Source organism: Lissotriton vulgaris, chromosome 2_2 (assembly GCF_964263255.1).
Source record: "Lissotriton vulgaris chromosome 2_2, aLisVul1.2, whole genome shotgun sequence".
NCBI lineage: Eukaryota > Metazoa > Chordata > Amphibia > Caudata > Salamandridae > Lissotriton > Lissotriton vulgaris.
In genome coordinates this window covers 222,039,706-222,061,736 of record NC_141688.1, presented here as the reverse complement: position 1 = coordinate 222,061,736, position 22,031 = coordinate 222,039,706, and the positions used below count along the sequence as shown (strand labels likewise).

Below are 22,031 nucleotides of genomic sequence, written 5' to 3'. Positions count from 1 at the left end.
GTGCACGTCACAGCTGCCCTGCAGTTCTCGTGTGGTCCTCAGAGCACACGATGCGTGCGTGCCTGCCGAGGGACACCAGTTGCTTAGTTCTGTTGCAGTATCTGCACATTGTGTGACGCTTGAGGTTCAGAGGGAGAGCTGAAGGGAGGGGGGTGTACATCTGCTGTCTTCATTCTGGGCTGTTTGCTGTAGTGTTTTACCTCAGATGCTGCGCACAGAATACCCAAGGCAGGCCGGGGTGGTAAGGGTAAACCCTTCCTCCGCTGCTCCCATTGGACGTCAGTTTCCTGGGAGGGTTTAAATTGAGCAATCGGTTCTCACACTGCAGTGGGTGATGTAATGGGAACCCAGGACCCGTACATCTTTACTGAGGAGCAGCGCATGTGTCCCGAGCAGGGAGACCCACGGTTTGCTGGGAACATAGATGTAAACAGAGAGGGGAGCAGGCAGACGGACGCAGACAGAAATAAATAACGAACATGCATGCAAGCCCATTCACACTTTGTAGTCCAGTCTGCACATTTCTGCATGTGTGCCCGTCCGTCCACCAGCCTGCCATGCTCATGGGTTGTTAGACATCCTGCCAGATATGTCGGACCATTAAAATATACGCAGCATTTCTACATCTAACCACATTAATTAAACCATTTTAGCGCATATTATCTGTAGTCCAATAAAAAGTGCAAAACCCGGTCTGCTTGAATTTACAGGTCAGACTGACGGTGGAAAGGCCCATGGCAGATAAGGACAGACAATACATTGTTAGCTCCCTATAATTAAGGTGACCAGATTTTTAACAAGTATTGGCCGTAAAAAGTAATGCAGCTCACTGAGAACATCAAAGCGGACGAGGAGGGAGGGGGAGAAGGGAGGAGGGAGCCATTAGAACAAGGCTTAATGAGATAAGAAAGGCAGATGCTCGCAAGCTTCAGGCCAGGAAAAGCTTGTGGATAGCACTTTAAAAAGCCCCTTACTAAAATTCGAGCAGCAGCGCAAACGCTGCTCTAGGCTCGACCTAAAAAGGGAAGGATGTGCCTAATGGGTCGATATTTCACATCGCAAAGTAAAAGGTCATTCATTTGTATACATTTGGCAGTCCAGAGAGTTCCACTTTTTTCAAATGGCGAAAGTGGTGAAGTCATTGCAATTAGCCAGTTGAATGGGGTCCTTGGAAATGGAAATGTTTATGTGTATTTAAAAAGCAGTAGAGCACGATGAATGGTCAGCATAAATAATGGGAGAAGGAGGAGCTGGTTTGTAGACTGTTTGGCATTGTAATGCGGTATTCTTTAAAGAGGTAAGCCTTAAAATATTCCTTAATTGGAGCAGCATTGAGATGGTCTCTAACATGGAAACAAGCATGTTTTGGTACATGCAGGCTTTGGTTTTCAACAGGCAAGGTCTGATCTGTTGTTGGTGTGGGATGGTGTTGTGGAACCATAAAATGAATGTGGAGGATGTTCTACTCACGGTGAAGGCGTAGGAGAAAGTTAGTTGCGCTAATACCAATATATGTCAATGGAGAAGATTATTGTGGAGTCAATGACAGATGGTTGAGTACTATTTCCCTCTAAAAGATATGTGAGAGAAGTAAGAAACACCAGCAGGTGTACAAGCCTCAAGAAGATGATCGGTCATGGCCTTAAACACAAACACTCCTCTGGCAGCACCAGGTGCCAAGGCAAAGACTGGCTCAGCTGTTTCAATTAAAGATGGAAAAGTGGCGGATCTCTAAGATGAATTTGGATTTTACCCCAAAGAGGGTTCTGCAGAAGATAAAAATTAAACACACTCCATTCACTGCTCCTTTATTTTAAACGGACACTACCAGCAGTTCTATAGATTTGTAGTGTTGTACTGTCCAGATGCTATATCTGTGCTTTGAGGCACAAACCATCTTCTTGCAAATGCTCAATAGGATCTTATTTTCATGTGATATGGGTCACATATGTAGCACACAGAAAAATAAATCTTTATCTTGGAGTATCTGTATGGTACAGAAGAAGTAAATTCTATCCCACTTTCATGAGTCAAAGCAAGACATCTGGCCACATGCTTCTTGATCATCCAAACAAGTCAGTGCAAGGTCATTCTACACAGGCTGGGTACATTAATATCCAAAACTGTCCTCCACCCCTCCCATCTTACAATAGCGTGTACCTCTGTTTGCAATTTTGGAAAAATTAGCTGATCCAGGATATTGTCCATAATCCAAATTGGGAGCAAATGTGCCCAGCAATCAAGAAAATCCACCATAGGCTCACAGTTCCGAGGCTGCCAATGGTTTATGACATTTCTTATGCGCGGAATCCACATTTCCCAAACTAACCTAAAAATTAAAAATGACAAGAACTTAGTTTAGCAAACAAAAACACACAAGAATATATACATGTTTTCCTTGAAAATTGTCAGTCATCTGCTACGAAATGTTCATCTTCCCAAGATTTTGCTGGAGCATTCTGGTTCACTTAGTCATTTTAAAAAATAAAAATAGTTGCACAATGCAAGTCAGTTAACACAGGACTCCTTACAGCCTTTCTATTCAGAATAGATTGTTTATAAGACTTTGGGTACCACTTGTAAACACATGCACATCATTTCAAATAGTATATCCTGTCTGAAATTAAGGAAAAACTACTGCTATATTTATTAAAATTAAAGACACATGCTAAATATACTAAATGCCTAATGTTTATTACACTATCAGGGGTCCCATGTAAACTTTCAGGGTTTTACAGGAAATCATATGCATATTTTGCTGAGAAGGCATGGACACATTGGAGGAGGCACAGAATATGCTTTTGACACAATTTAACTCCATCTACCATTTCACAAGATCCCATTGTGCAATAGTGAGGTACAATAACTACAGGACTCCAGAGTCACTATTTATGGACATGAATCCGAACATGCGGACTGAAAGACTCAGAGAATTACCTGTGATATGGGTCCACAGAGGAATCTTGAGCACTATGGGACAGGTGACCATCTTCCAAAAGTACTCTCCACCGGGTCATCACATCTACTCCATAGGTGGGATCCTGACAAGAAGAGAAAAGCATGGATGCATAGATCATTACAAAGTAGTAGGCATGAAGCTAAGGTAGCCCAGGATAGCTCATTTGTAAAAACGTAATATTAACAAATTTAAAGCATTTCTTTGATGGTAGTCACACTGTGTGTAGGTGCAGTCATTATAACCTATGTTACTTAACTACAACAAATGTACATCACAGCTAACACGAGCACTCAGCTCACTGTGGGTGGCGGCGAGAGCGATGATGGATGAACTTGGTTGGTAAGAAATTCGGACGGGTCCATAAGAAAGGATAGGCGTGCCAAAGGGACCAGGATACCCATAAGTGTGATTGTATGACATTCCGGGGTAGAGCAACTGATATGCTGTCAGCACAGAGAGTAGGCAAATTGCAATCAAAGAAACAATTTCAGATTACTGGCAACCACAGGTTTGAACATCATAAACACTAATGCTGCGGAAACAACTATGCTGTACTGAACCAGCTGACGACTATGAACAGGAGGTGTCAGATGAAGCACCCATCAATGTGACACCAAATTACAAAACTGTGTATGGAAACCAATCAAGGTTCCTGTAGACTTCAGGTACTACTAAATAGGCCTCGTGGAAATCAACATTAATAGCAATACAACCAAGAAGTGAAATAAAAAAACTGTAAAATGTCGACAAATCCAGCAGGGGGATTGGTCTTTGTATTCACAGCGCAGTGGCAAAACCGCGATCACAGTGCCTTCTGGTAGAGGTTTCACATCTGCAAACAGAAATCGTTCTGTTGCTCAGCCTCGTCCATGTGCTTTCTACACAGATGTAAAGCAGCAGGTGTGATTACTAAAATGCTGAAGTAAGCACCATTCTTCCCACTCATGTTGAAAGAGAGGATTTCTTTGAGGGCATAATTAGATGAGATATGCTCAGCTTCACATGCAACAGTTTCAGAATTGGGTGGGTCAAAGGGGAGCCATGGGCAGGATTTTTCTTCCCCTGCCAGTCTCCAATTATTGAATGTGGTTTAGCACAAGATTCAGGGTACCGAAAAGGGATGATGAACTGTGTATTCCAAATGATCAGGGAGATTTTATTTAGTGATAACAAGCTGCTAATATAATGCTGCAAGGTGAGGAATGACTCGTACTCGCTGTTTTTAGGTAAATGGATCATTTAACAGATTAACCACACTTCTGCAGGGGAACAAGACTATTTCTAACAGAGTAAGAACACCCTCTGAGGAAGAGTAAACAATCAAGCTTAGAAGTTAGCTTGGTATGTGTGTTTGTAAAGTGCACTGGCACTCGTGAAGGCATCCTGGCACTGAGCAGAAGCGTGTGCTTAGCCCTGCCTATGGTAGGTTGGTTATTGCTTGTTTATACTTAACTGCTGTCAGGAAACCAGCCAATATGCTTATGACCTTGAAGATTACTCCGGTCAGATGTGAACTGTAAGATTACAGATATGAGGGCGTGTTAGGTTATTACTGCTGGCTGTAAGAGAACTTTAAAATTATGTTGTATGTACACACAGCTTTCTACTCATCTTCAGATTCCCGCCTGCAAACTCCTAGGGATCCCAGAGTAGCTGCCTCTGAATTTAAGAAAACCCGAGCTCAGAATTTGTGCATAGTTTCTGTTCGAAGCAAATCGCTGTATGAAATATTTTTCTAGTTTTGAAACTGAAATTCTCAATCCAAGTCCAGACGAAAAAGTAAACCTAGATGAAATTGAGTGTATCTCCTTTTTAGCCTAACGAGACGGCTACTGCATGAAAGAGTTCTTCAGCCCAGGCCTCTGGCACATCCCAAATACTTATGATGCAACCATTGATGGACCAAAGTCCTAAATGGCCACCAGGATTTATTTACTTGGACGAAAGTTGACCTTGGCTGCTCTGAGCAAAACATCCAAGGAGGAAAAATAGGATGTTTCCCTACTTAAAGAATAGCCCATGCTGAAAAGCAGATATTTGAGATGTCTAGATGGAATGAAGGGAGGAAAGGTTGTTATGATCAATTACTCATCTCAGCAGGGGTGGAAGGTATACCGCCAAAAGGCTCACCCGAAACAGGAGTATCTTGTTTGGAAAATGCTTGCCCTTAGCTATAAGTACGAGCAACATTTTGAAAATCCAAGGTTATGAAAATTAGGTATCTAGACCACAAAGTCAGTCCCCTCACTTCAGGGAAACCTGGATAAGGCCATTATTAACTACCGAATGTACTGAATCTGGCTAGGGTCCAGTATCTGTGTAAGGTACACACTTTTTCTAAAAAGCAACAGGTGTTTTAAAATGGTACACACTAAATGCACATCAGAAAATGTTTATTCCGAGCGACATATGGTGCCTGCCTGATCAGTTTCTTTTTGATTTCCCTGGAGTGAAGCTGATGCACAGTAGTGTCCCCATCACTGCTATCAACAGGACTAGAACAACGAAGATGGCTCATGTGAGACGAGTCTCTGAGGTGTTGCAACAGAATTCAAGGTCTTAAGAGAAGAGGCACAGCAGGTTGCAACTGTGACTACTACATTCTGCCCCTGAAGAAAAGCCCAAATCAGCTGAGGAAAAAAACGACTATGCCTTATCACCAGGGAAACAGGTTTGGAATCCCAGAGTAGCAGCAGCAGAATCTTTTGGACCCCAAAGTGTTCTCTTGGCCAATAGCACACCTCTCCTGGAAGGTTCACCTGTTGGTCTAACATCGAAATCTACAGGATATACGAAAGTGGTCTGTCCTTGATAGAATGCTGGAAAGCTTTGATGGTGGTCAACATCATAAATTGACATGGCTATAATGACTACGGTTTTGAAAAAGATATGACCTCAACCATAGAAAAAGAGTGAGAACAAATAGGAGGTCTGGCATCTTATGTCAGAAATTATGAGAAGAACCATGCCCATCTCTTGACCGATCTTCTCAATGTCATGACCACAGCAGTCCACAGAGTGAGCAATTGATGTACAATGCTGTCCATTATACTTTTTTTCAATCGATCAATAACAACAAGGTGCAAGCAAACAGAGTAGCACTGGAATAAACATGTATAATGCGCTGATGTTTTTGCAAAGGTGCCTCAGTCAAGGCTCATACCTACTTAGAACTTCAGAAATTACACAGGCCTGCCTCGGGCGATACCAGCGTGTCAAATCTCTTAATATGAGCTGATGCAGATCCTGAAGCCGAGCCAGGAGCCTTGAAATTCTGTACAACAACTTTGTGAAGAATTTGTCCCTCATTTGGATCTTCAAATCTCCTACAAGAATTGAGGGGAGCAGAATCTGACAAGGGTGGCTGCTACCAATCAACAATAGTGGCCCCTACAACCTGAAGCTTTTCAATGAGAAAACCTCTCATGTACAGGCACCACCACAAGATAGACAGTGCACCAAAAAGGAAGGTGAGATCAGGATCAGATGAAAAGAATGCAGTTTTTGAGCTAGTACCCTAGGACCAGAAGGCACCATAATGAAAGGCAAGTCCAGTTGAGCATGAACCCTTGTACTGTGCCTAAAGGCCTTACCCTCCACAAAAAGGAAAGAGGTCTCTGAGAACATGCAAATACACCTCCGTACCTGCAAGGCACTGGAGCTTCTGCTTGGGGAATAATTAGATAAACCCCTCCTCTCTTCAGAGATCAGACACGTCCAGGGCTTAAACATGACCAATATCAGTTCTACTCGACAGCCATATTTATTTATGATTTATCTATAGATGGGCATAATCATGGTGGAGCCAGCAACCTCATACACATTGTCATTATATAGCATCAAGGAATGGGCCTAAACCTTTTGAGTTTCCACCATCCCTATGCCTAGACTGATACTCACAACCAAGGGTAGTAAATAATGTCCACCAACCCCTTTGGAGTATATTTACTGGAAGATTTATTGAGGTTCTCTAATGAAAAGCACCTACAGAACTCAGGCACTTGCCCAAGGAATGTTAAACACATGTTATTTTGGCACAGTATCCAGTGTAAGACACAATGGGCACCTACAAAATAGTCCTGATGCAAACGCACCGGGGACATCACCAGAAGACCAACAATGAAAGGGACTTGCAAAGTGTCTCTCATGGAACAGAAAGATGAGAGAACTAGTCTCCACGGTGGCGGTGTCGTACCTTGTTCTCCATGCAAGCCCCACAAAAATGGCCTAAAACAGCATCCGATTTCTGAGAGTCTCAAAGAGTCAAAGAAGATGCAAGGCATTTCAAAGTACTACAAATGCAATCACCTAACAAAACTGGGGTCAGTCAGATTTATAAATAAGAAAACTGGGGTACGTCAGATTTACAAATTTGAAAACGTCTTACGTAAGGAATGAAAGTGAGTGCTATGAGCATAGAATTGAAAATTATGGACTAGGGCCTTACATCACTGTAAGAGACTTACCTGCTCTGCCCTCCATTGCATTGCAGTGAAGTTTGTGCTATATAAATCCCCTACAAGGAGTGCAAGAGTGCTCTGGTTACCCAACTATGTGAAGGCCTGAATAAAGGTAGCAGTGTTTTTCAGCTCTTTGAAGCATATTATTTTCCCATACTCATCACATATTGTTAATGTTATTTTAAACAAGGTGCTCTTTAACTTGCCACTACAGACTATGTCCGTGGGTTTGTCTAGGAGTCAACACAAAGTGAGTTTTCTGCCTCTACATCAGTTATTTTCAACTTTCCTTAGCAACTCAAACATCGAGAAAGGAACTACATAAATCATTAAAAGTTAAAAACGTCATCACCAGTCACTCTGTATCACTTTCGCCAAAGTGCACTCCTCTGCTACAGGGAGTATTTCATGGACATCAAAAACCCTTGACACTCACTTGCATATGAACTGCATGATAAGAGGATTATTTTCAATGGGAATAAAAAAGAATTCTCAAACCAATATCAATAAACATCTGTACCTTTAGCGGATCCCAATTGTCGAAGTAATCCTTCATTAGAGGATACACAATGGCTGCTGCCAGGTCAGCGCGCTCAGACATCCTGTACTCCTCGTAATACTTCTCTTGCAGTTCCTCAAAGACGTCTGCGCATTCCTCCAGTGTTAGCGGGTCCTCGCAGCTGGGCTGCAGGCGTCGCTCGCATTCCTCCACCGTCTCCAGCACCTTTGCCAGGTTGTGGATGGCAGCCTCCTCCCGGACAAGGACCTCGGTTAGCTTCTCCATCTCATGAGACAGGTTGATGACCATGTCCTTCTCATACTGAAGCTGCCGGTCATTCTGGATGATCTCTTGCTCAGTCATGTCTATCAGAAGCTGAAGGTTGTGCTCTAATTCGGGCAGGGCGAAGCCCTGGGGCTTTGTGTCTTTCCCTGTCGTTGGAGGGTGGTCCTCTGGGATGTCGTGTGAGATGCCAATTTGACTGTAGCTGTAGTAAACCTTCTGCTCCCTGCCAGTCATATCAATCACCTTAAAAAAAAACAAGACACTCCACTTTAGTATTATGTGGGACCATCCAGGAGGAAATGTTAGTTGTAACCCTAGTGTTACATCAATGTTATCTTCAGTAAGTCAACATAATTTACTGTATTTGCCTAAATGCCGGATCCCACAGCACTTTAACAAGAGAAACGGCTATCAAGCTTTTCTGAAATATTTCTATAGCAAGTTTCATTTTAAAATATCGCCTGCAAAGCAAGTGGACTGATTTTTCCGCTTTTAATTCTCCAGTCTTAAAGGGAAACAAGCATTTGCAATGCAATAGGTCTCGCATTATTTAAATTTGAGCTATTAGCATTGTAAATGGCAATTGTTTTTTGCTTTGTGCTATAGTTTTTTTTTACATAAAAAGCTACATATAAAATATGTTTTATTAAAGTTATTTATGCAGTATCTAAATTTTGTTTGCATAAAAGAGTACAATAATATCTTAGTAAAAAAGTCAAATATTTTAATGGTAATTCACCAAATGTTCATTTATGTGTTGGTTTTGAAAATAGCTAAATTAATAGCTTTGTCATTTACAATGCCAATAGTTATAACTTTCGCAAATGTGACACCTATAGCATTTGTAATGCAACATTTGTATTTACGTGACTTAGATGTATTGATATTACAAATAACAATGGCTTTTAATTTTTTTTAATACTTAATAAAAGTGATTGTAATTTATAATGGCAATAGCTTAAACTTTTGTAAATAACTTTTGTGAAGATTCTGTTCAGTGTATTTTATTGTAACGAAATCCAAGAACAGAAGTGAAATATTAACATCTTTTGTGACATTTGTAATAAAGCTTGAAACATTGAGAGAACATATTTGTGCTGTGGTGGTGCTGAGTGATGCTGTGGTGGTGCTGAATGGGGCTGTGGTGGTGCTGAATGGGGCTGTGGTGGTGCTGAATGGGGCTGTGGTGATGCTGAGTGATGCTGTGGTGGTGCTGAGTGGTGCTATGGTGGTGCTGTGGTGGTGCTGTGGTGGTGCTGAGTGATGCTGTGGTGGTGCTGTGGTGGTTCTGAGTGATGCTGTGGTGGTTCTGAGTGATAATATGGTGGTGCTGAGTGACTGTACTCACTGTCACTCTGCACTCACTGTCACTCTGCACTCACTGTCACTCTGCACGCACTGTCACTCTGCACTCACTGTCACTCTGCACGCACTGTCACTCTGCACTCACTGTCACTCTGCACTCACTGTCACTCTGCACTCACCCTGCACTCACTGTCACTCTGAACTCACTCTGCACGCACTGTCACTCTGCACGCACTGTCACTCTGCACGCACTGTCACTCTGCACGCACTGTCACTCTGCACGCACTGTCACTCTGCACGCACTGTCACTCTGCACGCACTGTCACTCTGCACGCACTGTCACTCTGCACGCACTGTCACTCTGCACGCACTCTGCACTCACTGTCACTCTGCACTCACTGTCACTCTGCACTCACTGTCACTCTGCACTCACTGTCACTCTGCACTCACTGTCACTCTGCACTCACTGTCACTCTGCACTCACTGTCACTCTGCACTCACTGTCACTCTGCACTCACTCTGCACTCACTGTGCATGCACTCTGCACTCACTGTCACTCTGCACGCACTCTGCACTCACTGTCACTCTGCACTCACTGTCACTCTGCAGTTACTCTGCACTCACTGTCACTCTGCACTCACTCTGCACTCACTGTCACTCTGCACTCACTGTCACTCTGCACTCACTCTGCACTCACTGTCACTCTGCACTCACTGTCACTCTGCACTCACTGTCACTCTGCACTCACTGTCACTCTGCACTCACTGTCACTCTGCACGCACTGTCACTCTGCACGCACTGTCACTCTGCACGCACTGTCACTCTGCACGCACTGTCACTCTGCACGCACTGTCACTCTGCACGCACTGTCACTCCGCACTCACTGTCACTTCGCACTCACTCTGCACTCACTCTGCACTCACTGTCACTCTGCATGCACTCTGCACTCACTGTCACTCTGCACGCACTCTGCACTCACTGTCACTCTGCACTCACTGTCACTCTGCAGTTACTCTGCACTCACTGTCACTCTGCACTCACTCTGCACTCACTGTCACTCTGCACTCACTGTCACTCTGCACTCACTGTCACTCTGCACGCACTGTCACTCTGCACGCACTGTCACTCTGCACGCACTGTCACTCTGCACGCACTGTCACTCTGCACGCACTGTCACTCTGCACGCACTGTCACTCTGCACGCACTGTCACTCTGCACGCACTGTCACTCTGCACGCACTGTCACTCTGCACGCACTGTCACTCTGCACGCACTCTGCACGCACTCTGCACGCACTCTGCACTCACTGTCACTCTGCACTCACTGTCACTCTGCACTCACTGTCACTCTGCCCTCACCCTGCACTCACTGTCACTCTGCACGCACTCTGCACTCACTGTTTCTGCACGCACTCTGCACTCACTGTCTGCAGGTGCCTCAAGTCGGACTTTTGCTGGCACCTTCAGCATCATCTGTGCCCCACAAACAAATTTTCACCTCTGTGTCTCGCCCCGAGGCCATTGAATTCCAATTGCCTTCTAGGTTACTGCTCTCATGCTCTTTCGGACACAGTGGCACATGTTTTACCGGCTGTTCCAAACGACCTTTAGGCGTCTCTCATCCAGGCTATTCAAGATTGTTGCAGTGCGGTGAAGTTACTTGTACATTCTGGCATGAACACAGCTGACCTGCTTAGGGCGAGCAATGGGCATTAATGTGACTCTTCGATGCAACGACGGGATGAGGTCTACAACCTTCCGCGCAGTTGTCCAGGTGTTTCTAATGGAGATGCCCTTTGAAGGCTCTTTCCTTTTTGGGGGAAAAGTGGACTCTGCCTTGAAACAGTTCAAGCAGAGCATAGTCACTGCATGTACCTCTGGCTTTTCTGCTCTCACAGGACAGTTCTGCCAGCCATTTGCTCTCTCAATGGCTACAGTAGATGTTTACCAATGCCATACTCCTTCACCAGCCCAGCAGGCTTTTTAGCCTTTCATTGCTGAGGCCATACGTGGTTCTCAGAGACCACACACAGAACAGCAGAGAGAACGTGCAGCTCAGTTCCTTGCTGCCACAGCCGGAAAACCGCCTTGTGCCGTAAGGAGCTTATTGCTGTATAGCGAGACACATATGCGCTCTAGTTCGTAATCCTACAATCGATAAACTCTACGCATTTTGTTGACATTATTCGATATCGCGAGACTCAGACTTCTGAATAACGAGCCATCTGCACCAGAAGTTCGCGCCCATCCATGGCGTCCATCGCATCCTCGGCATCACGTTTGTGATGGAATCTTAAAAGGAAGTCAGGCAGGCCGGGGGCGGTACTGCGGGACACCTCTGTGACGTCATTCCCGGGCCGCGCTCTGATTGGCTGCTGGCCCGGGACCTGACGTGCAACCAGGAAGAGGAGCCGGCAGCAGGAAGTGGCGTGAGCATTGCGGCCCCGGGGCTCCCGTGACCAGGAAGGAGCCCTGGATACCGGTTCCCTTAAAGTCCCGGTCCCGAGATGGGGGACCGGGTGAAGACCCGCGGGGCGAAGCGGGCGCACTGAGGAGGCGGGGCTCCCATGTGGAGAGAGAGCCCCGCCGAGCGCTACCACCGCCCGGCCACAGAGAAGCCTTCTGTCCAGCAGCGGGCCCCCGTGATGTGGGGAGAGCCTGCAGCTGCGGAGGAAGGGAAGGAGCCTGGAGACCCGGGGAGCGCCCGCCAGACACCGGTGAGTGGAGCCGGGAGGAGAGGGGCTGGTGTGTGTGGAGGGGTCTCTGTGTATGCGTGTAGGTGCGGTGGCGGCGACGGGGGTGTGCCTGTGTATGCGTGTGTATGTGCGCATGCGTGAGGGCTGTGTATGCGTGTGGCTGTGATGTGCGCATGCGTGAATGTTGACGCGCGTGCACGCAGCTGAATCCAGCCAAGGATAAGCTCGTCACAGTTTCTTGTCCCTCATTCCCCCGTGTCAGACAGCTTTAAGTCTCCAGCCTGGACGCATCCTTCGGATGCGATGTCCAGGCGAGACCTAAAAAGGAATGAAAACACAATAGGCAAAACACTTATACTAAGAAATTTAAAATATATTCCAAACTCCCATTATGCAGCACAATTACCTTTAATCCTCGGTACCTGCTAACAGCGGAAAGCAAGGAGATAGAAGTTTCCCTCAATTCTTCCCAGGAAATGGGCTTATGATTTAGTTTGTTTAGAAATTTCAGAAAGATAATCAGGATAGAGTACTACTATTGCAAGAATGTTACAATTTCGCTCCATCATGGGGTGTATATAGATATTTATAAACACTATAACAGACCAGCAAGCCAAACACTAGTTAATGCTTACAGGAAAAAAGTAAAAATAATGCATGGTAATAGTGGTGAAATGCCCACAAATGAAACCGGTCCACAGAGAAGCTGTCCCATTTGCTTATCTATCTACAGTCCGGAAAGTAGTATCTGGCAGAGTTATGTACGGAGATCTACGTCACCAACCTGCAAATTTCATTTAAAAGAAATAGGTCTGATAAGAACATCCACTTAACCCAACCGTAAGCACTCTGTTCATCTTCTAAGAACAAGTGGTGGTGCAGGGTAAAGAACCCATATAAAATTGTCTGCTTGACTTTTAAATCTGGGATCTCGGAGAAAAGAAGGGTTGCTGTTATACACTTTATTCTTATTGAATACTGTACAAGATTCATGACAACATATAGATTGTATTTTGGTAGCGGTTCTGGTTGAGGTAAAAGCACCTAAAAAAGCTACTCTCCACGGATGGTATCGATTCAACCTATCTATTGGTTCACGAGAAGAGTTCATAAACACCAAAGGGGCAGACCGTCTTATTATAGCTATTAAGGATAAACTATCTTCAAGAGACATCAAGAAGCCCTTTATAAGAACGGGTGCAAAGGAGGTCTAAAAATATTTTCTAAAGGCTGGGACAGTCACATTAATCCTGTGGGACTATGTAGCAGACTAGCTGCTCTAAAGGTATTTACTGACAGGATTCAGCCTCTGCTTGTAATTTTTTTTTCCTTTTGAATTAGGTTTAAATAAACATATCCCTACATTTAAGGTAAGTTGCCCTCCAATAAGCGTTGCTAATGCCCACTGTTCTAGTACTACACCGGCAGAGGAATTAATGGCTTCCCTACTGTATTTATAAACTGGGAAATTGAAGCAGGTCCGTCACATTGCTTCTTCTCTCAATATAGCCTTTACAGATGTAAAGACTTGAATTATTTTGTAAGATTTTCCATATAGATTTTGCCATAGACATTGACATATCGTAGAGTGTACCCATTCCAAACTCACCCTAGCAGAAGAAGGGTGGACTGTGGGTTATTGTATAGTGAGCGAGCGTGTGGCATTTTCAACATGTGTACATAAGTTTTCTCTTTCTATACCCAGATGACCACAAAACAAATAGGAACAGAGTCACATTTCTCTTTTTGAGGTCGCTGACTATCATTTAAAGCCAGATCGGCTGCTCTAATGTGCAGCAATCACTGTTAGGCCTAAATGCATTGAGTTAAGTAAACTCAGCATCGTGATCACTACTACCATGACCCCTTCGCTTTGTCTTACTAGTAAGGAGGAAATAGCATTAAACGAAAGTAGTGTTTCCTTTTACATGAAGGGAGTTCATTAATATTCATGAATGCTAAAATAAAATAGCATCCACAACTCTTTGGAGGCAGTGAAAGGGAAGCTCGAAGAAGTGGAGTGGTCCCGATGCTATGGATACAGTGTGCTGTAGGAAGCTGTGGATGCAGCACAGTTGACTGGAGTCTTCTTGGTGGTACTCCTTGTTTCACTGCGGTGAGGCCCTGGACACAGTTTTTGATGTTCCACAAGGTCCTCTCCTGTCTGGACAAATACCAGTCGCCACTGGACTACCAGTTGTCAAGCGTTGCAGTCACAGCCAAATCCTTCTCCGGGCTGTAGATTGCCTTCTGGGTGACCAAGCTGCACTCCGACGATTCTCCTAAGTTCTGCATACTAGGGTGCATCCTCCGACTGTCAGATCCTGTTCCTTGGTGCTGCACAGCAGTGAGGAGTGGCGATCCAGGGATCTGGACCATCGGACACCCTTAGTAGGCTTCCTCAGCTGTTGTGTCTTTGTGCTGCGAACAGGAGGCCAGTTGACAGACCTCTTAGTCTCTCTTTATTTTGGATAGGCTGTGGTGTTGACATCTCCTTGAATAGGAAACAGCAGGCATAGTCACCCTTTGCTAGGCACAAGGTGCGGTCATCTTTAGTGCAGCCTTTTCTGCGCTGGGAACTTGGTGCAGCAGGGCAGTCCTTCTTCCAGTGCAATTGTGACCGGAGTGTTTGGTGCCGGGGTTCCCTATGTATGTCATGAAAATGACCTACGGGTAGGATGTGGGTGGTAGGCAAAAAGCCTAACTGAGTTCCCTTCCTTCTGATGACCACTTTACATGGGAACTGTGGCATCGGGGTATCCGAGGGTGCACCATTCTGCCCACTCCCCAAGATGGCGGAACACCTCTCGATGTCCAGAGCTCCCTGGCACAACCCAAAGGAGTGGCTACCATGAAGGCTAGATGCCCATGGAAAACGGGTTTGACAACTGGCTTCCCCTTCCCTGGCCCTAGTGCGAGCCTATCTACCTAAACAAAAGAGCAGCCCTTCTCCCCAGTGATCCCCATTTTCCCTTCAGAGGCGGCTTAAGCTTTGAAACACACCTTTTGGGCGAACACCTGTGCGGCTACCTGCCTAGGGGAGGTAACATCTCTTCTAGCTATCTGCAGGACAGACCCAGAGTATAAAAGTAAACGGGATGGGAAACCTTGGCCAACTAAGTGGTAACTTCTAGAGTTGCACCTTGCCCACTAGTGACATTAAATGTAATATAATCATTGAATTGGATTTAATGCACTGATCCTTTTGATATATTGTGGTACCAACTTTCGAACTTAGCTGGGTTTAGGTTTTAGCCTGTAACTCTGTACTTGCTAATGGTAAGTACTAGCCTTTCCATAGTAAAAACAACCATTTAGCATTTTTAATGCTCAACATGTAACAGTACATGTCCCACTCTTTAAAACGCATCACCTTGCCTTAAGGCTCGTTAGACTTCCCTTAGTGGTGACCTATATTAAAAAAAGGAATGTTTTGGCTTTGCCATTACCGTAAATGGCAACGCCAGGTAAGCAATTTAAACTGCCCTTTTACTTAGCAGTGGCAGACTAGGAGCCATGTGTTACCCTGTCCCACTCAGGGTGGCACAACAAGAGCTGCAGTCCCTGGGTGACACTCACTTCCCGACCCTGGTTACTTCTGGGACCATATACTATGGACGCACAAATAAGTTAGGCAATGCCACCTAGGGATAAGCCAATTAAACATTTAACGGTCAGCGCACAAACACTGAGTTCTGTTTGGCAGGGTCGCAGCATTTCAAAGCCATTACACCAGTACCTAGTAGTCTAAATGGGGCAGAAAGTGCGGGTAAATCTGCTAATAGCATGTTTCAGGTACCAAGTCCGTTGGAAAACGGGCCTACAGAAGACCATACTAGACACCAAGGAATGGGACTAGCTCTGGCACAATATACCCAAAACTTTATGAAGTATCTTCTACAGAGAATCAGCCTACCAAATCCTGTTACAATGGTACCTTACACCAGACTATCTAAATAAAATGTTACCTTGGCCCCTTGCATAGAAAGAAGGAACCTTTCTATACATATTATGGGACTGCACACTTATAGAGGCATTCTGAAAGGATGTGGCCTACCACATTTAAGGCAAGCTGGGATACCACATTTCGGCACAACCACTCACGACCCTCCTGGGTATAATGCCTTCTAATATGAAGGAAAGAACCAGACCTGACAAGACGCTAATACAACACGACAGGGAGGGCCAAAAAACATATCGCACTGTCCTGGAAAAAAAAAATAACCCTAGTAGGAGGTTCTCAGGTTTTACAAAATGTGGCTAAAGATTTACCTACAAACTAACATACTTCGACCACAAATTTACACTTCTATGGCAACCCTCATAGATAACATGGCAAGGCTAGAATTCCATTGCATTATACCTCAATGGCTTAACACTCTACAGCTCTTTGATTGATGTCAAGGAGGACATACCCCCACACCCAGTTAATCGAACCCAATTTTTGGGCGAGGGAGGGGATATGTGCCCCCATAAATACGGCATCAGAAGGTCAACAGATTACAAACTCCGACCCTCCAGCCCCTCAATCAAATAGCACATACCCGGTCTCTCCTCTTTCCCTCCTTGTAGTCATAAAAACAGCTGCACTCTTCAACCATGCCTTCAGCCTAAACCTCGAGGACAACAGTACGAATACAAGGAAACACCCTCCGCCTTTCCCGTGTTACCCCCGTTGTTGTTAACCATGTTGGTTATACACCCCCTGTTGGCTAGTCAGAGGGGACAAGATATATCATATTTATGTATTTTTCTTTTTTTGGCTGTGTTCCCATTCAGCATTGGTCTGAAAAGTTTATTGATTTCATTTGCCAATGTTCGTATATTAATGAAAATCAATATAGAGATTTATAAGAAAACAAATAAAAATACATTGTAAACAGTCACTTGGAGTGAATGCTTACTGATAAATGTAGTCTTCTCTGTATAAATAATGTAGCATCTACACACTGTAAACAGGCAAACATGAAAGCAAATACTGGCTTTGTTTAAACCAAATAAGTTACAATTCAGGAATTGGGCACGGCGCAGTGGCAAAGAGTTTCAATGTAAATGAAAAAATAAATACAGAATCTGTAAGAATACACTATAGCTAAAGAAACACTAGGAAAGATGTGCCCAAGATGCACTACCAAACACTGGTAGAACTAAATAGAAAATTCAGGATCTGTACAAAGTACATTAAAGCTAAAGAAACGCAGGAAATACGTGGACGAGATGCAATCTCAAACATCAGTGAAAGCAAAATAAAAACGTAGCGACCACAAGTAAAGCAGTGGAAGGACACACAAACTTGGGCCATGTTCCACAGAAGGGTTCCGCACATAAAGCTATCACAGGCGAACCACATACAAGCAAGCATATAGAGGGAACAGGAAGCAGACCAATGTTGAGCAGTGGATACTGATAAGAAACAAAATGAAGATACAGCACATGCACTGCCTAGGGGAACCCTACAAAGCACATCTAATACAATATTAAAAGTTGGTGCATCAAAAAGACTATTACCGCATATTGGATATAAATCAGGATTTCAAATTTGTAAAATTCCATAAATTGACATTTTTTTTATCAACCTTCTTGAAACTTTCTCTCATAAGCACAGTTGCAGAGCCAACTGGGTTCTTATTCCGTAAGATAAAAAACTGCATAGATTGTTCTATAGTAGATATTTTATTGTGATACAACAGTTCATGTAATTGAGGGTTGTCTGGCATAAAATCAACCATCATGGATCTATGCGAGACTTTCAAAACACCTATGATGAATCTTAATGTACATTATTTACATTGGCATGAATTTGGAGCTATGCTGGTTACCTATAGTATAATGAAATGTGCAAAGTGCATAGAAATCATACAAGCTATAATTAGATTAAATACCATGGGCCCAACACCGATGGAAAGGGGCGACCACTCGGTCCCCCCGAACTTATGGTTGGGTGCCCCGATCCTCCCGGGAAACCATTTTGGGCGGGGAGCGTGTCTAGGCTGGTATGCCCGAAGCGGAGTAGCCGGGGCGCGCCTTTTCCCGCCCAAGAGTGGGTTGTCCTAGACACCTACACCAAGGACCACGCCCAGTAGGCGCACCGGAGGAGGGTACACGCCCTCCCGAAGAAGAATAAATAGAGCGGGAATCCGAAGAAGCGTCCTCTTGTTCCTGTGCTCTGAAGGCTGCACCCACTCGTTGCTCGTGAGCCCTCGACGGAACAAGGAGCAATTTTGAGAACTTGTAATACTTGTGCTTTTTCTTTCAGTGACTTTAAAGCGAAGGATCCAGGACCGTGTGATCGACTCGGAGCGGATAATCGAGACCATGTCTGGCAAGAAGGCAGGAAAGGGTGCCGAGACAGACAAGGTGCTACGCATGTTGGTGTACAGAATTGCGGGCATGGAACGGAAAGTCGGACAAGTCCCAGCGCTTGGTCGAGATTTGGCGGTCGTCAAGAAGCAACTGGCCACAATGAACAAGCCTGGTAACCCTAAGAAGGTAATAGGCCCGGCCTCGCCGGGAATCGTTCCCGAGGGTAGAGGGAAACGGGTCAAGAGGAGGGCGGTTGCAGGGGAGGTTCCGGTCCCTGAGGTACCCCCGGTAGCCCCTGTCACACCAGCTAATGACCCGGTACCAATCCCAGAAGCGGGTCAACCGATCCCGGTTGTGATTACGCCCGCTACCGACGAGGATATGCCTCCTGAATTGGCCACCCAGTTGGCCGCATGGCTCAATAAGAAGGCAGGGGGTGCTACGGCGCCCGGAGACACGGCCGAAGAGGCCAAGTTACTAATCCAGCAGTTGCGACAGTCGCGAGATGCCGCGAAGGCGAATCTTCCTCTTGTTTCCCCACAGGTGATACCGGAAGGACCGGCGGCTGGTCGCGAGAAAGCGGCGGAATCAACGACCGAACCGGGTAAGCTCGCATTGCCGCTGGCGGGGGAGGGCTCATTACCCTCAAGACGGGAGAGGGTGGTACAACATATCGCGATTGCCACGAAAGAATTGATATGGGCAGACAAGTATGTCAATATGTTTTCGTTATTAACTGACCATCGCGAGATGGAATATGCCAAAACTCAGAAAGATTTGTTGCACCCGAGCGTTTGGCGCGCCAAGATGGCTGAGTTTAGGGTGGAGGAGACGATAACGAATTGGGCGAAGGCCTTTGCAATGTTTACTGCGATTATTGGGGAACGTACACCCGAGGTATTGACTGAACTGTCTTGTTATCAAACTCGCATAATGGATTTTTATGAAATGTATGAGGGGGATGAATGGAAAGGTTACGACATGAAATTCCGTAAAGCAAAAGAGTATGATTCCTCGCTGACAAGGGACTGCCTCGACTCAATTTCTTGGCATAAGCAACTCCTGCCTGGGACCACATCCTCTCCAGGCGGGAGTGGGTCGGGGGTTTCCCGCCAAAAGCCTGCGGTGCCCTTTCGAGCGGGCGCCGGTGGGGATCACCAGCCGAAAACCGGCGGGAATGGTGGAAAGCGGGGGGTCTGTTGGGGCTTCAATCGAGGCAACTGTAGCAGACCGCAGGGAACATGTAGGTTCAAGCATGCGTGTGCGGGCTGTGGGAATTCCTCACACCCGGAGAGTTCATGTAGATCGAAAAATAACGGGGCGGGAGGTAAAGGAGGGTCCAAACAGGACTGAGGTGGATCATGGTGAACAATTGTCGACTCCCGTTGATCTCATGGCTATGACTCCTTGGTTAAACAAATACCCTGATCATGTCTCCGCTGGGGTGCTGAGGAAGGGTTTCTTATACGGCTTCCACATCCCGGCGGGGGATTTTCGAGGGGAACCTTTTTGTAAAAACCAGCTATCCGCGCAGCATAATCCAAGTGTGGTAGAGAGAAAAATCGCAAAAGAAGTGAGCCTAGGGCGAGTGGCGGGGCCTTTTCAGCGCCCGCCAGTGGCGGATTTCATCTGTTCCCCATTAGGGGTGGTCCCGAAGAAGGACCCGGGGGAGTTTAGGCTGATCCATAATCTGTCTGCTCCAAGGGGTTTCTCGGTAAATGATGCTATTGACCCAGAAGTTTGTTTGGTGCGGTACGCATCATTCGATGATGCCGTCACCATGTTAAATCGCCTGGGCCCCGGGGCGCTGATGGCGAAATCAGATATCGAATCAGCGTTCCGGTTGCCCCCGGTACACCCACAGGATCAGCGTCTGCTAGGTTTTGCATTCCAAGGGAGTTATTACATGGATAAATGCATGCCAATGGGTTGCTCCATTTCTTGTACCTATTTTGAAAAATTCAGCTGTTTTTTAGAGTGGGCGTTCACCGAGGCCACAGGGCATAGGCATGTTATGCATTATCTAGATGACTTTCTGTTCTTGGGAGCAGCCGGCGACACGAAATGTGCGCAGGCGCTACAGGAATTTTGCATCCTCATGAGGGAGTTTGGAGTCCCATTGGCACCAGGTAAGACGGCTGGACCATCTACTTCACTGGAGTTTCTCGGAATTGAGCTCGATTCTGTGGAGGGATGTTTCCATTTGCCGGTGGGAAAGGTAGCTAAATTCAGGGCTTCCCTTGAACTTTGCCTTAGTAAAGAGAAAGTAACCCTGCACCAGTTACAGCAAACAGTGGGTCTGCTTAACTTTGCCTTGAGAGTTATACCAATGGCCCGCCCCTTCTCACGCTCTATTGCACAAGCTATGGTTGGTCTCAAAGAAGGACACCACCGCACGAGACTGTCGGCAGAGGTTCGCCAGGATATGTGCATTTGGTTGGCATTTCTGGCGGACTTCAACGGTCGAGTAGTGTGGAACAAGCCGCCAGCGTCTTCGGACGAGCTGGGTTTGTGGACTGACTCGGCAGGGAGCGTTGGATTTGGCGCCATCTTGGGTAACCGATGGTCGGCGCAAACATGGCTGGCATGGTGGCACTCATGCGGTCTCACAAGTAACATTGGGTTCCTGGAGCTATTCCCTATTTTTGTGGCTCTGCTGGCCTGGCCGGACGATTTCAGAGACCGCTCTGTTGTATTCTGGTCTGATGATATGACTGTTGTCGAATGCATTAACAAACAGGCAGCACGCTGCAAATGGATCTTGAGATTGTTGAAGGAAATTGTGCTGCTTTGCATGAGACTGAATGTACAGTTCAGGGCGAAACATGTGCCGGGCGTACTGAATCATGCAGCTGATGCACTCTCTTGTTCACATATGCAGGCGTTCAGGGGTTATCTACCTACAGCGGACCTAGTGGCGGCCCCATTCCCCGAAGCGCTTTGGCTGATCGGTGCCCCGGATTACAAGACCTCGTGGCAGCAAGCTTAGCCCCCAGGACAAGGAAAGCATATGAAGGAGCGTTTCGTTTCTATTGCACATTTTTGGGTCCGACAGGGAGTCTGAACTGGGGTCAGGAGGAGTCCTTCCTGGGGTTCTTGGTAGCTCTACACCGAGAAGGCCGGTCAGCGGCAACGGCCAGTAGGCACAGGGCGGCCATTTCATTTATGGCACAGGTGCATGGCATAAAAGACCCAACAAGTTCCTTTTTGGCGAGAAAAGCCCTTCGCGGCTGGCAGCGCCTTGAGGGTCGCAAGCAGGATGAGAGGCACCAGATTGGCTTAGAAAGGTTGTCCCTACTTATGGCGAAACTAGTCGAGACATGCTCCTCCCAATTCGAGGCGGTTTTGTTCCGGGCAGCCTTCGCATTGGCGTTCCATGGGGCGATGCGGGTGAGCGAACTGGTCGCTAGGAATAAAAAAGACCTTGAGGGAGGCCTGTGCAGGAATCACGTTCTAATTAGGGGTGATTCGATGGTTGTTACGATAGCCAGGTCCAAGACCGACCAGGGGGCTGCGGGGAACAGTG

At 46.0% G+C, this 22,031-nt stretch overlaps 1 protein-coding gene across 1 annotated transcript in view; it reads right to left on the bottom strand.

The window, feature by feature from the left end:
• Positions 1–22,031, bottom strand: part of TFIP11 (tuftelin interacting protein 11) — a 107,254-nt gene that overhangs the window by 30,134 nt on the left and 55,089 nt on the right. Inside the window, exons 7-9 of the mRNA XM_086959587.1 lie at positions 7,940–8,446; positions 2,938–3,041; positions 2,161–2,329 (exon numbers count right to left, since the gene is read on the bottom strand). Of these exons, the coding sequence (XP_086815713.1) occupies positions 2,161–2,329; positions 2,938–3,041; positions 7,940–8,446 (780 nt within the window). The remainder of the gene's footprint in view (positions 1–2,160; positions 2,330–2,937; positions 3,042–7,939; positions 8,447–22,031) is intronic.